Source organism: Narcine bancroftii, chromosome 1, assembly GCF_036971445.1.
Source record: "Narcine bancroftii isolate sNarBan1 chromosome 1, sNarBan1.hap1, whole genome shotgun sequence".
NCBI classification, from domain to species: domain Eukaryota; kingdom Metazoa; phylum Chordata; class Chondrichthyes; order Torpediniformes; family Narcinidae; genus Narcine; species Narcine bancroftii.
Genome location: NC_091469.1, coordinates 196,753,660 through 196,768,759, shown reverse-complemented (window position 1 = coordinate 196,768,759; position 15,100 = coordinate 196,753,660). Strand labels below are relative to the sequence as shown.

The 15,100-nt window shown below is 46.5% G+C and overlaps 1 protein-coding gene across 1 annotated transcript in view; it reads left to right on the top strand.

Moving 5' to 3' along the window:
- Positions 1-468: 468 nt before the first annotated feature.
- LOC138737057 (centriolin-like) overlaps positions 469-15,100 on the top strand; it is a 119,135-nt gene continuing 104,503 nt past the window's right edge. Inside the window, exons 1-4 of the mRNA XM_069887516.1 lie at positions 469-816; positions 1,814-2,036; positions 7,594-7,727; positions 13,276-13,406. Of these exons, the coding sequence (XP_069743617.1) occupies positions 1,835-2,036; positions 7,594-7,727; positions 13,276-13,406 (467 nt within the window). The 5' untranslated portion in view covers positions 469-816; positions 1,814-1,834. The remainder of the gene's footprint in view (positions 817-1,813; positions 2,037-7,593; positions 7,728-13,275; positions 13,407-15,100) is intronic.

Below are 15,100 nucleotides of genomic sequence, written 5' to 3'. Positions count from 1 at the left end.
TTTTTTCATCCATTTATTCTTTGAAATCATGAAAGCAAGTTTCGTGGTACAGAGGCTCAAAAAATCTTGGAGGTCAGAATTAGAATCCGCGATGGGCCGAATGAGCCCATCCATCCATATTGATTCAACCAGAGCCAGATAACACGAACTCCTATCAGAGTGGTTACAGAACCCGTTTTTAAAACCAGGTCATTAGGGAAGTGGTGGGGGGAGGGGGGGTCACCTTTGTATTTAGTGTCTTGCAAAGGCCTGGCTGCTGTGGTGGGATTCGAACCCACACCCTAACCTAATGGACCTCTGGCTATCAGCCCAGTTACGTGGCCGTTGTTTATCAATAATCCACGGGTAAATCGACCGCGAAAAATAAAAATTCCTCCAGTGCAGGCGGAAGCGCTGGTTTATGCCACGAACTATGGGCCTCCACCGTCCCGGGGTCGATCGGCGGAAGGAAGAAGCGCGCGCTCGCGCGCCCCCACAGCCTTCGCCCGGCCAACATGGCGCTGCCCCACGGCTGCGCGCTCGTCGCCTCGCTTCTCCTTCCCTCGCCAGCGGCGGCCGAGCCAACCCCCGACTGAGGTCCCGATCGGTATTCCCACCACTCCTCCAAAAAGTGTCACCCAGGGGAGGGGGAGGGGGAGGGGAGGGGGAGGGGTTACCATGACAACGGCTCGCCAATACAAACTCCCAAATCAAGCCTTCTGACCAAACCTGCTCTCCATTTTAAAGCGTTGGGGGGGAATAACCCGAATTGTAAACTCTATTTAGGTAGCGAACTGCTTTGTGCTGAATCGGCGTCGCGTCGGAATTCCGATGTCGGTGAGTTAGTTCAACCGACTCATTAATTGGTAAATTAAACAAACACACGGAGAATGAGGACGATAGTGATCAACCGATGGGCTCGTTGCAGGTCCTGTTCTCGGTGTGAGCTCTCCCCAACTCTTCGATGTTTCAGGCTCATTATGTTATACCAGGGGAGTCTGAAGTTGCAACGTGTCGGATCATACAGAAAAGTTTCTAAGGATTATTAACTGAGCACTATGTGTGGTTAAGATTGGTGTAATTGTTCTGACACCTAATCAGTAGGTCAACTGATTTTAAATTGGGCTACAATCAGAATCAGGATTTATTGTCATGAGCAAGTCATGAAATTCGGTGTTTTTGCGGCAGCATCGTGGTGCAAACGTAACCATCTTAACAACATGACGATAAAAAAAAATAAAACAATAATAGTGCACAAAAAGTAAGACCGTGTCTTTGGCTCATCGATTGTTCAGGAATCCGATGGCAGCGGGGAAGAAGCTGTCCTTGTGCTGCCGGGTGCTTTCGGCTCCTGTCCAAGCCTATTTAGTTGCCTTGCTCTTATTACTTATGGCCAGAAGAGCTGGGCTTCTGAGATGAAAGGATGCTCTCCCTCCTACACATACTCAATGGTTATCTGATGTGATGGTGTGCTTGACTCAAGAAAAATACATGCTCTACTAATGTAATGAACCTTAATTTTCTAAATTTGTAGGGTCTTTTCCTTAATTCTTATCAAAATTTTTAAGATGATTGGATCCCATTTCATGGTTTGCTTGTCCTTTCTTTCACGCATTAATGGAACACATATGCTTATTCATAACTTCACAAGGGAAGGGTTAGATTATTAGAATAGTTTTTGTTTTATATACATTTTGGGTTTTTTGTCTCTTTCATAGCTATTTACTTTGGATATATATTCTTGTTATTACTTATACATGAGTGTGATATAATATTGGAAAGAGATGTTCTGACAGATTTTTCGTCACATTTGAAACATTTTTCCTTTCAACAGTGATTGAGTGCTGCTAACACCATGAGAAAGAGGACACCACAACAACTGGCAACCAGCGAACCACAAGCATTGAAAAGTGATATGCAAAGCCTAGTATTAAATCCAAGATCCCTGACCAGCAGGCCGAGTACTCCAGATTCATACAACCCCTCTGATGTGGGTGAGCAGCAGCTTTATATAAGTGAAGAAAGTGGATCTGCCATTACATATTACACTGGAAAAGGTTAGTGTAGTGACTACTATCCATAAAAAAACAACTCTGCGCTAAGTGGACTCTTTACTTTGACACATATAAGGAATTCACAACGAAATCCAGATGAGTTTTAAAACCGTTTATTATTTAACACAAAAGGACTTGTAATGTCCGTGTTAATGTTCTTAAACTTGGTAACGGTCAATGTCTTTGATAACGTATAATGATCAATCTCTTCGGTGACGGTCAACAGAAAGTATCGGAGCCTCACACACACCGTCTATCCCGCCTTACCAATCAACGTGGGCTAACTAACTCCCAATCTCTTGAAACCCTGCGCATGTGCCAACCCCCAGTGAATAGCAATGGAATAAACAGAACCCGTACAGCCTACGGACCCTGGGACACTGGCGACACCCGCAGCCAAACCGACAATGGTAAACAACAAGCCTTTGGCTCTCATAGTTAGCATTTAAATTTTGCAGAGTTGAAAACCTATGTTTCCTATCAAAATTAATTATGCTGGTTTTTCTCTGACACTTTCCTTGCATTAATTATGATCATTACATTGTCCATTTTTACACTGCTGTGGCATATTTTAATACCAGTCAATTTGAAAAGAAAAGATTAATCATGGACTAGTCTGAAACTAACAAATTGACTCCAACTACCAATTGAGTCTCTTTTTAAGTAGACTCAGCTCCACCATCCTGCCTTTTCCCCATAACCCTTAATTTTTCTACAGATGGACGTGCCTTGAATTAAGCTGTTTCAAGGTGAGGACACTGAGCAGAACACTGCAATTATAGTCAGTTAAAGAAGAGGTTCCAACTTCATTAAAATATTTTAATTATCAATTATTTTGCATCAAACCCACAAATCCTCAAGTATTTTGGTGTGTTTTTACTACAGTCATAGTGTCTGCAGACTTTCATGTTTCACTCAAACCCACAAGCACCTATTTGTGGGAGTGAAATCTGCCTATTTCCTCATGATAAACATTTCTGCTCTCTTAAAAAACCTTTTGGTTATGGACAAAATAAAACTTTTTCATTACAGAATAAAAACCAAAGTCAGCAGAGATTTGTATTGATAAAATGCACAGTTAACTTAACAAATTTACACTCACTTATAAATGCAATGTATTCAAATTATAAAGTACATTTCTCATTTTAATCATGGATTTTTCTGCATCCAACAAAAAAATGGATGCAGCATAGCTACTGCATTTGGTGGCATTTCACTTTTTGCATTGTTAAATCAGATTTGTATGGGAAAATCAGTTTAATTATTTATAATTAGATTAATGTTGCGGCGCACTCTTTCGTGGCGAACCGGCCCCGCTTGTACTGCCACATGGCAGGGCAGCCATGAGAAGTTGGCGCCATCAGGGGTTCTCCTTGCCTCGTGCTTTCAGCCCAGCACACGCCTTGGGCAGCCGTTATGATGTCACTGCGCACACAGTGTCTGAGCTCATGCTGCCCTTAAAGGGGTGCGCACGGGATTTGAATAAAACAGTCGTTAAGGACATCCAACATGGAGGCTGTGAGTTTCTTCATTGTAGCTTGTGCTACATTGGTGACCGCAAAGAGCCCAGACGTCTTTCTAGTCTTGCAATGTGGATCCAGCCAAGATCAACGCCATTGCCATCAAACTGCCCCCTTTTGGCCCCATCACCTGTGTACGTGATTTGGGCAGGCAGAGGTGCAGTTTCGCCTCCGGAACATTTCCGCAGACACCACAATGTTTTACCACATCATAAGCGTGCTGGACAAGGAGACGGCAGCCAAGGTGGATGATCTCATCCACAACCCACCAGCCGAGGGTAAATATCCTGCCCTTAAGAACCTTCTCTTGGGCACGTTCGGTCTCTTCCCCTCAACAGCGTGCCTCCAGACTCCTGCATCTGGACAGGTTAGGAGATTGAACGCCATCATGAGATGGTGAAGCTGGTGCTGGCGGAGGATCACAAGCCCTGCTTCTTGTTCCGCCGGATCTTCCTGGAGCAGATGCCCGAGGACATTCAGCTCCTACTGGTGGATGAGGACTTCACAGACCTACGGCGAGCCGCAGCCGGAGCGGTCACCCTCTGGCACACCAAGAGGGAGAACAAGGCCGCCCTCAGCCAGGTCACTCGTCCAGGAACCAGCTGGCCGCAGCCCCCCGCCCCAAGCACAAACCAGAGGAGCACCATCCCACCTGGTGCTTTTACCATCAACGCTGGGGGGCACAAGCTCTTATGTGCAGGCAAACGTGTACCTACCAGGGAAACAACCCGGCCAGCTGCCATTGATGGCTGTGACAGCTGACCATGCAAACAGCCTCCTGCACGTAACCAATAAGCCCACCGGCCGGCGTTTCAGAGTGCACGGCCTACTAGTCAACATGAAGGGCAAAAGACTGGGCAACGCTTGCACGTTCCACTTGACTCGCCTAAATGCCATGGATGCCCGCAAGCCTGAAATTGCCGCCATCACCGCTCCCAGGGATGAGTATTCCAGCATACTTGATGAGTTCCCCTCCATCCTGCAGCCCTGGTTTAACGCTGACTTGCCCCTGCACGGGGTATACCACCACATCTCCACGCAAGGTCCCCTGCTGCACGGCAAGGCCTGACGACTTCCGCCCAAGAAGCTGCAACTAGCCAAGGAGGAATTCTCTCACCTACAGGAGTTGGATATCGTCCGCCGTTCGGACAGCCCCTGCGCATCCCCCCTTCACAAGGTCCCCAAATCCTCTGAAGGCTGGAGACCATGCGGGGATTATCGACGCCTGAACGATGCAATCACGCCGGACAGGTACTCGATTCCCCACATTCAGGACTTTTCAGCCAACCTCCATGGTGCCTAGGTCTTCTCGAAAGTCGACCTGGTGTGGGACTATCCCCAGATCCCAGTCCATCCCGAGGATATTGGTAAGATGGCGATCATCACACCCTTCGGCCTTTTCGAATTTTTGCACATGCCCTTCGGGCTCAAGAACACGGCCCAGACTTTTCAGCGCCTCCTGGATGCAGTGGGTAGAGACTGGGACTTTCTTTTTATTTGCCTTGACTATATACTTATCGCCGGCCACAACCACGAGGAGCACAAGGCCCATCTCCGCACCCTGTTTGCCCGCCTGGCGGAATTCGGCCTCACAGTCAATGTGGCCAAGTGCCAGTTCGGCAAGCAGATGCTGCAGTTTCTAGGGCACACCATCTCGGCAGCAGGAGCTGCCCCGGCGCCAGAAAAAGTTGCAGCTGTAAGTTGCGGGGAAAAAGTTCCCCAAACCCACCACCCTCAAGGGCCTGCAAGAATTTGTAGGGATGGTAAACTTTTATCATCGTTTCATCCCTGGCGCTGCACACATCATGCGACTGCTTTTCGCTTTGATTGCTGCTAAAAATAAGGTTCTGGTCTGGTCAGAGGAGGCAGAGAGCACTTTTGTGGCAATGAAGGATGCCCTGGCTAGTGCCACCTTATTGGTCCACCCGTGCCCGGAGGCACACACCGTGTTCTCAGTAGGTGCTTCAGCCACAGACGTAGGGGGGCATACTCGAACAGTGGGTTAATGGACAGTGGCGCCCGTTGGCCTTTTTTAGCAGGCACCTTTGCCCGCCAGAGCTCAAGTACAGCGCTTTCGACCGGGAGCTCCTGGCACTGTACCTGGCCATTCAGCACCTCCGGTATTTCCTGGAGGGCAGGCCATTCACAGTGTTCACAGACCACAAGCCCCTCACACAGGCTCTCACAATGGCCAAGGATCCGTGGTCGGCCCACCAGTAACGCTATCTCTCCTATGTGTCAGAGTTCACCACCGACATCCGGCACAATGCAGGTAGAGACAACGTTGTGGTGGACGCGCTCTCCCGACCGCCAATCAACTCCCTCGCTCCAAGCCTAGACTACACCCAACTGGCACAAGCACAGAGGGAGAATGTGGAGACGCAGGCCCTCCGGACCGCCATTTTGGGGCTCGACCTCCAGGACATTCAGTTGCCGAAAAGCCCGGACATGCTGTTCTGCGATGTTTCCACCAGTTCACCGCGCCCAGTAGTCCTGCTGCAGTGGAGGTCATGGGCCTTCAACTTAGTTCACGACCTGGCCCACCCCTCGGTGAAGACATCGTTGCATATGGTGGTTCAGCGGTTCGTATGACATGGGCTCAAGAAGAAGGAGGCTGAGATGGCAAGGAGGCTGAGATGGCGAGGAGTTGCACCAAGTGCCAGGTCTCCAAGGTCCACCTGCATATGCAGGCCTCAATTCAGGACTTCGACTCGGCAGCTAGGAGATTCCAACACATCCATGTCGATATCGTGGACCCCCTGCCGGTGTCCAGGGAGGCATGCTACCTTCTCACAGTGGTTGACTGGACCATGAGATGGCCGGAAGCCATTCCCATCAAGGAGGCATCCGCTGAGACATGCACCAGGAATTTAGTTAGCCACTGGATCGCAAGGTTCGGAGTTCCGGCGCACATCACCAGCGACAGAGGCGCTCAGTTCAACTCCGCCCCCTGGTCTCAACTGGCGAACCTCCTGGGGGTTAAACTCCACCACACCAAAGCCTACCACCTGCAAGCAAATGGTTTGGTGGAGAGATTCCATCGCTGCCTGAAGTCAGCCCTCATGGCTTGCCTCACAGGCCCCGGTTGGGCAGACAAACTACCCTGGGCCCTTCTTAGCATCAGAACAACACCCAAGGAGGACCTATAGGCATCATCTGCAGAGCTGGTATATAGCGCGCCACTCTTGTTACCTGGTGAGTTCTTCATCCCAGAACCCAGCTCTATGTCCGAGCAGACAAACCTGCTAGTGGATCTCCATAGCAAGCTTTTCTCGCTAACCCACCCACGCATCATGGTGCACAACTGACCCATCTTCCCAAAGAGCTGGACTCGGCGGAATTTGTTTTTGTTCAGTGCGGACCGCACATTGAACTTTTGCAGCGCCCGTACAAGGGCCCGTACAAGGTCCTCCAGCAGTCCAGCAAGACTTTTACTTTGGACATAGGGGGAAAAATGAACTGTTCACCATGGACCACCTAAAGGCAGCACACTTGTACCTATCACAGCCAGTTCAAACGGCCATGCACAAATGCCAGCGGTGGGATGCGTAAGCCAGTTCTGGGGTGATTTGTGTGGCGGCGCACTCTCTCGTAGTGAACCAGCCCCGCTTGTACTGCCATGTGGCAGGGCAGCCATGAGAAGATGGCACCATCAGGGGTTCTCCCTGCCTCGTGCTTACAGCCCAGTGCGCGCCTTGGGCAGCCGTTATGACGTCACTGCGCACGTGGTGGCCGAGCTCACGCTGCACTTTAAGGGGTGCGCGCAGAATTTGAATAAAACAGTCGTTAAGGACATCCAAAGTTGTGGCTGTGAGTTTCTTCATTGTAGCTTGCGCTACGTTAGTTTAATTATGGTCTTGGATTGAAAAACTTGAGAAAATGTCGAAGCTCAAGTAGTATTGTTAAACTTGATCCAAATTTTTTTCTGCAGAATTTGTTGCTTAGAAACAAAATGACCACTATTTATTTAGAATATATAGCTTGTTTGAAACAAAAATTATATGGATTTATTCTAAGCTTTGGATTTCTTTTATTTTTAGATACATTTAGTAAGAGCCCTGGAATCCGATACATTACTGAGAATCTGATCAAAAAACTGACAAAACAAGAACAGTTGGGTACTGTACATTCCCTCAATCTTTGCCTGTCGAAAGCAGGAGGGAAGAAGTTCAAGGTAATACAAAAGATTCAAATATAACTTAAACTGGGTTGCTTAAAAATAAAAATTTGATTCCATTTGAAAACTTGCGTGGGAAAGATATTAGTGCAACACATAAATTTGTACCATATGGCCAATACTTTCTAGTCTATGTGCTCCAACATACTACACATCATCTTGTTCTGTCCAGTTTTGTTCAGAGTTGTTTTACATTAAGGTCAATAATTCAATAAGCCTCTAGCATATCTATGACTAGGGTTCCAGTTAGTGAGGTTTAACAATAAAATAGAAAGGCATAGCAGGATATGGTCCTAATGCAGGTAATGAAAGCGTTGATGTAAAGATTGGCATGGATGCTGTGAGCTGCAGGACCTGTTTCTGTGACATAATGCTACAACATTTATTCTTTTTCTGTTTGCAGAAAGAAAATAGACATTTAAGCTTGGCAGTCCCTTTTAAATGCATATGAAAAGGAAAAATAAGATTAAAATCCAAAAGTAATTTACTTTTGTCTATCTGTGGTGTTTGAAATTATTCCAAATTGTTCAGTTCTTCACACACAACCTCCATTTGCATGATATAATTTAATTTCTACAACTGTCATGGGGCTGTAAGTTAGAAATGTCCAGTGAAATACAAAACTCTGTAGATACTGTGATTATAGGGAAAATACAAGAATGCTGGAGGAACTCAGCAGGTCTCACAGTATCCAGAGGCGGTAAAGATGTATAACCAACGTTTCAGGCCTGAGTCCTTCTTCATGGTATGAGAATAAAGAATTAAAAGGCTGGAGAGAAGGGAAGGAAGGACAGGAGGTAGAGTAAAGACCAACAGACAAAAGATGTTAACAGTAATTGGATATGGACAGGGGGGCAGGAGAGAGGAAAGGTGCAAATTGATTGGTGGAAGGGAGGATGATTTTTGGCTCTGTGAGGGAAAGGAGATAGAGGGAAAGAGAGACAAGACTAGAGGAAAGGAGACCTAAGAAAAGATGAGGGTGGGGAGGGGGAATTAAAGGAAACCAGGGAAGTCAATTTTAATGCCACCCGTTTGTGGAGCAATCCATGTAACACACCTACAGAGGCAAGGTTCCTCAACTCTTCCTCCATTACATCGGCATCTGCTTTGGTGCTGCCTTACTTTGCTTCCAACTTCCAATTTGACCTCATATTCACTTGGTCCATCTCTCACAACACTTTTCCCTTTCTTAATCTCTCTTGTCTATCTCGGGAGACAAACTCTTGACAGAGCTCTACAAACCCACCAACACCCACCAACTCCCACAACTACCTTGATTACACCTCTTCGCACCAAATTCCCTGTAAGGATTCCCTACCTTTCTCTCAATTTCTCCATTTCTATTGCATCTGCTCCCAGGATGAAGTCTTCCATGCCATGCCAAATAATTTTTTTGCTGATCAAAACCAAAGATGAATAGTGAGGTTCACCTCTCGCTCAAAAACAGAGATTCAGCCTTCAGATCTGGAGGTCGGAAGACATACAGCTTAGCCTGGGCCAACCTGAGGTGAGGAAACTCAGGCTAAACACGCATACAAACAAAGGATCGAGGAGCATTCCAACTCCTCGGACCCCCAGGGCATTTGGTATGGTTTACAGATCACTACAAACTTGAAACCACCTCGTACTGTGCCCCCTTCCAGCTGTGCTTCGCTCAATTACTATTTCGCTCGCTTTGATCGAGAGAACAAGAAGGTCACCCTCAAAGCAGATCTCCCACCTGGCGAACTGCCTCTCTCACTTTCCACTTCAGCTGTTTGTGCCACCCTGAGTAGGATGAATGTATAGAAGGCAGGTGGTCCAGCTGGTATACCTGGCTTTGTGCAGGGCAGTTGGCTGGGTCTTTATGGACATTTTCAATTAGTCCCAGCCCAGGCAGTTGTCCCCACAAACTCCAAGATTGCACCATCATGCCAGTGGCGAAGCATCCCACCGCCACGAGCTTGAATGACTTCCGTCCAGTTGCACTCACCCCCATCATTGCCAAGTGCTTTGAGATACTGGTTCTATCACATTTGAAATCCTGTTTGCTGACCATCCTGAACTCCCCTCAATTTGCCTGTTGCACCAACAGGTCAACTGAAGCTGTCATTTCCACGGCACTTCACTCTGCCCTGACCCACTTGGACAGCCCCAGTTCTTGTGTCAGAATGCTGCTCATTTACTTTAGTTCGGCATTCATTACTGTGATTCTCTCCAAATTGATCACAAAACTTCACCAGCTTGGTATCAGCTCATCCTTCTGCAATTGGACCTTGGACTTTCTGACTAATAGACCCCGATCTGATAAGTTAAACAACCTCTCCTCCTCCATTCTCACCCTGTGCCTCAGGGCTGTGTAGTGAGCCCTCTTCTTTACTCCCTTTTCATCTATGACTGCTGCTGTACCTGGTTCTAACTCCATAAACAAGTTCGCAGACAACACCACAGTGGTTGACCTGATCAGAGGGGATGATGACAAGGCCTACAGTAATGAGTTCCAGGTCCTGGCCATGTGATGTGCCGACAATACCTGGCCCTTAACACCCAGAAGACCAAGGAAATCACTGTGGACTTCAAGTGTTCTGGGAGCCGCACTCATGCCCCCATCTACATCAATGGAGCTGTAGTGGAATATATACCAAGCTTCAAATTCCTTGGTGTCCACTTTTCCAATGATCTCACCTGGCCCCTGAACTCTTCATTCTAATCAAAAAGATGCAACAGCACCTTTATTTCGTGTGGAGCATCAAGAAAGCTCACTTCTGTCCCAGGACACTGATGGATTTTTACTGCTGTACCATTGAGAGCATACACACATCTCGGTGTTGTATGGCAATTGCCTCATAAAATATACCAGAAAACTGCCTAGCAGATTATTGGCACCCACTTGCCCACCATTGAAAACATCTATCAGAAACTGCCTGGGCAGGGCGAGAAGAATTATCAACGATGCATCTCACTCTAACTATGGACTTTTTACTCTCCTTCCATCCAGTAGGTGCTACTGGAGCCTCCGTTCCCAAACCAGCAGGTTCAGGAAGAGCTTCTTTCCTGAGGCTGTGATCCTGCTGAACCTTGCTTGCATCACAATGCTGAACAGTATTGCACCCCCTATTGCACTGTCAGTACTTTTATAATTGTTTATAAAGGAGATTGAAAATGGTAGCGCTGCCGGAGCTACTGTAATGGCAGCACTGCCCCTGGTGCAGACCTGTGGGGAGTGAGGAGCAAAGATACAGTGCTCCTGCAGGGTCCAACCACGCAGTCAACTGCTGTCAGCTTTGCAAAGGCTTTGAACAGCCCATTGAAGGAGCCAACAGTAGTTATATTTAAAATCCCGTGACTGCAGGGTCTGTGCCCAATATGGCGGGGCCTCTAATCGGCAGCAGCCAGCAGGGGTTGCAGACTCCAGGGGAGTAGCGGACTGGCGGAGGGCACCAGAAAATGGGAAACCATCCCCCATCTGAGAAGGAGAAGCAGAGGAGACGGACCACACAACAGTGACCATGACGGCGGACCAGTGAGGGGAGCCTTGTGGCTAAAAGACTCACGCATGTGGGTGGGCTGCTGGCGTCTCGAGATGAGGAACCCAGAGGCTGGGGCTGCTGGAGACTGCTTTCGGGAGACATGTTGGATTGCAGACTGCTGGAGACTGAGTCGAAACTGGCTGAAGGGGTACCAAGTATTCGAACTGGGATGTGAGTCAAAGATGTTGAGGGGTTTCTGACCCTGTAGGAGGTTCAGATCTGGACCTCGGGTTGCCAATGGTTTGGACTGGACTCTGCGGCTGCGGAAGTGCTGGAGGTGAATCTATGGACATCCAGTGACTCTGGGGGGGGGACTCTCCTTTGCTTTTCTTTCTCTTACTGAAAGAGGCACTTCAGGCAATTTCTGCGGATGGCAAATCGATCTGCCTGACTGCAGACAAGAGCAATTTCATGTAATATGACACTTTTATTACAATGACAATAAATTGAATCTTGAACCTTGTTTGCTGCAGCGCTTGCTTTTATTTGCAGTCACTTGTAAAAAGCACTGTTCTTAGATGCTAATTGCATTTCATTGTATTTGTACGGCCCAATGACAATAAAGTTGAATCTAAATCATCCGAGATGTCCTCCTTCAAAAAGTGTGGATTCCTCCCTAACATCATATACTCCATTACTTGCACATCTGGCCTGGTCCCCTCCACCTCTCACACGCAAAAAGCACAGGATTTTGCTTGTCCTCACCTACCACGTCAGCAGCCTCCACATTCAACATATCATCTTCTGTATCATCTTCTGCCTTGCAGCCACTGATAAGTGATCCCACCACTAGGCACATCTTCCTTGCTTCTCCCATCTCCGCCTTCTGCAGGACTGCTCCTTCCATGACTCCCTCATCCACTCCTCTCTTCCCACCAATCGTCCACGGCACTTACCCCTTTGACTGTAGGAAGTGCTGCACTTGTATCCACACCTCCTCTTTCACCACCATTCAGGGCCCAGACCGTCTTTCTAAGTGAAGCAGCTCTTGTGAATTTTCAGGGGTCATCTATTGAATCTGGTGTTCCCATTATGGTCTCCTCTCGATCAGAGAGACTGGACGCAGACTGGGAGATCGGTCCATTGGGCACCATAGCACTGTTTGATGCAATAGCTGGGATCTCCCAGTGGCCACCCTTTCAATTCCCCACCCCTTTCCCTTGCCGACATATCTGTCCGTGGTCTCGTGCACTGCTAGACTGAAACCACATGCAAATTGGAGGAACAGAACCTCGTATTCCGTCTGAGCACCCTCCAATGGAATAGCATTAACATCAAGATTTCTGGTTTCTGTTAACTCCCTGCCCCCCCCCCCCCCCCCCAATCTTTCCCTCTGGCTCCTTTCCTCCAGCTCTGCTTTCACAAAGCCAAAAATTCCCCTTCCTCCCCCAATCAATTCTCACCTTTCCTCCCTCTTGTCCTCCTTTTCATATCCAATCAACTGTTGGTCTGTACTTCTCTCCCTGCCCATTCTTCCATTCTCCTCAGCCTTTTAATTCAGGCACCTGCCTGCTTTTTACTCATAACTTGAAGAAGGGCTCAGGCCTGAAATGTTGGTTATATATCTTTACCTCCCATGGATGCTACGAGACATGCTGAGTTTTCCAGAATTTCTATGTTAGAAATGTCCATCCTAGCTTAGCTGTCGAAAGGAAGAATGTGAATCATCTTTTGCTATGATTCATTTTCATATCACTTAAAGTTGATATTGTACATTCACTTTTTAAGGCAATGGCATGTGATTTCCAAATCTAAAATTTCAAGAAAATTTGAGGGAAAAAACTGCAGCTTATTTCTTCAGACTATGAATCTTACTAGACAAGGGAATATTTCAAGATATTCTACAAAATGTGCTTGAATTTCCATTTTAAAAAAACAGAGCCCAAACTTATCATTAACTCAGCAGATGAAGATTTGCATCTTCTGAAGAACTTTTGTGGAAAGAAAAATTTGAAAAATCTTGTGCTTGGATGTCTTTATTGTGGTACAAATTCCAATGAGAAACTAGTATCTAACTCACTAATTCTTTTATTTAGTTTATAGAAAACCTAGAAAAATGTGACCATCTACTTGTACTGAATTTGAACAACAACATGATTGAGAAAATAGAAAAACTGGACAGACAATCAAAGTTGCGTGAGCTTAGTCTTTCCTACAACCGAATTTGGTGAGTAACTAAAGAAATGTACATCTCCTTGGATGTAAAATTGAATGGAGAAACCAGATTAAATCTGTGACTGAAAAAAATCAATTGATGTAAATTAAAGACAAATAGTAATTTGGTCACTATTTGAAGAGTAATCGAATTTCAAGAATAATTCTTAATAATATAGAACATTAAAGCACAGTACAGGCCCTTCGGCCTTTGATGTTATGCCAACCTATAAATTCCTGCCAAAAAATGTTAAACCCTTCCTACCTTGTAACCATCTATTTTTCTGGTGAATACTGAAGCAAAGTATTCATTTAGGATCTCCTCTGCCTCCAGGCACACGTTTCTTCCTTTATCCTTAAGCAGCCCCACCTTCATTTACATATGCATCGAACGCATTGGTGTTCTCCTTAATCCTACTTGCCAAAGCCTTCTCATGCCATCTTTCAGTTTTCCTCAGTCCTTTTTTAACTTCTTCCTGTCTACTATATAATTCTCATGAGCCCTTCCTGTTTCCTGCTTCCTAAATCAAATTAATGTTTCCTTTTTCCTCTTAACTAGATGCCTCATCTGTTCTGTCAATCATGGTTTCCTTTTCCAACCATCTTTTCCCTGTATCAGTGGGACAAACCTATCCTGAACCTCGGGCAATGATCCCTAAGCATCCTCCATGTTACTTCTGTGCTTACTTCCGTAAACATCTGTTCCCATTTTATTCTCCCTAGTTCCTGTCTCATCCCATCATAATTCAATTTTAAATTTAAACAATGGAGCACGGAAACAGGCCATTGTGGCCCACGAGCCTGTGGCGTCCAATCACACCCAAATGACCTAAACCCCTGGTACATTTGAAGGTTGGGAGGAAACTGGATCCCTAAGGAAAAATCCACACACACTTGGAAAGAATGTACAAACTCCTTACAGACAGCATGGGATTTGATCCCTTGTTCCGATCGTTGGTGCTGTAATAGCATTGTGCTAACCGCAACACTAACCATGCCACCACTTCCACAATTAAACACCTCCATTTTGTCTGTTTTTATCCTTGTCCATAGCTTTACTAAAGCTCAGATAGTTGTGGTCACTCACCGAAATGCTCCCCCGCCAAGAGGTCTGCCACCTGACCAGGTTAATTACCCAGTACTAGATCCAGTGTGCCTTCTCCTGTCATCAGCTGATCCAATGACTATGTCAGGAATCCTTCTTGGACACAGCTGTCACAAATTCAGCCCCATCTATCCTTGCAGTCAGAAGGTTCCAGTCAATATTAGGGAAGTTGTGGTCTCCCATAACAGCAACCCTATCATTTCTGCTCCATTCCAAAATCTGCCTACTCATCTGTACCTCCATGTCTCAAGGGCTATTTGGCAGGTCTGTCGACCACTCCTGGTAAAGTGAATGCTTCCTTCCTATTTCTGACTTCCACTCATACTGACTCAGTAGATAGTCCTCTTGACCAGTAATGCTACTCCCCCTTACCTCTCTTGCCTCCTATCTTACTCTTTTTAAAAGACTTAATTCACACCCAAATGATCCAGTACCTGAATCAGCCAATCCTGTCCTTCTGCCAGCCAAATCTCTGTAACGGCCACAGCATTGTAATTCCATGTACTGATCCATGCTCTAAGTTCATCTCCTTTATTCTTAATGCTCCTTGTATTGAAACAGTCAGATTTCAAACTCTCTAACTACATTTATGCTTCTTCCCC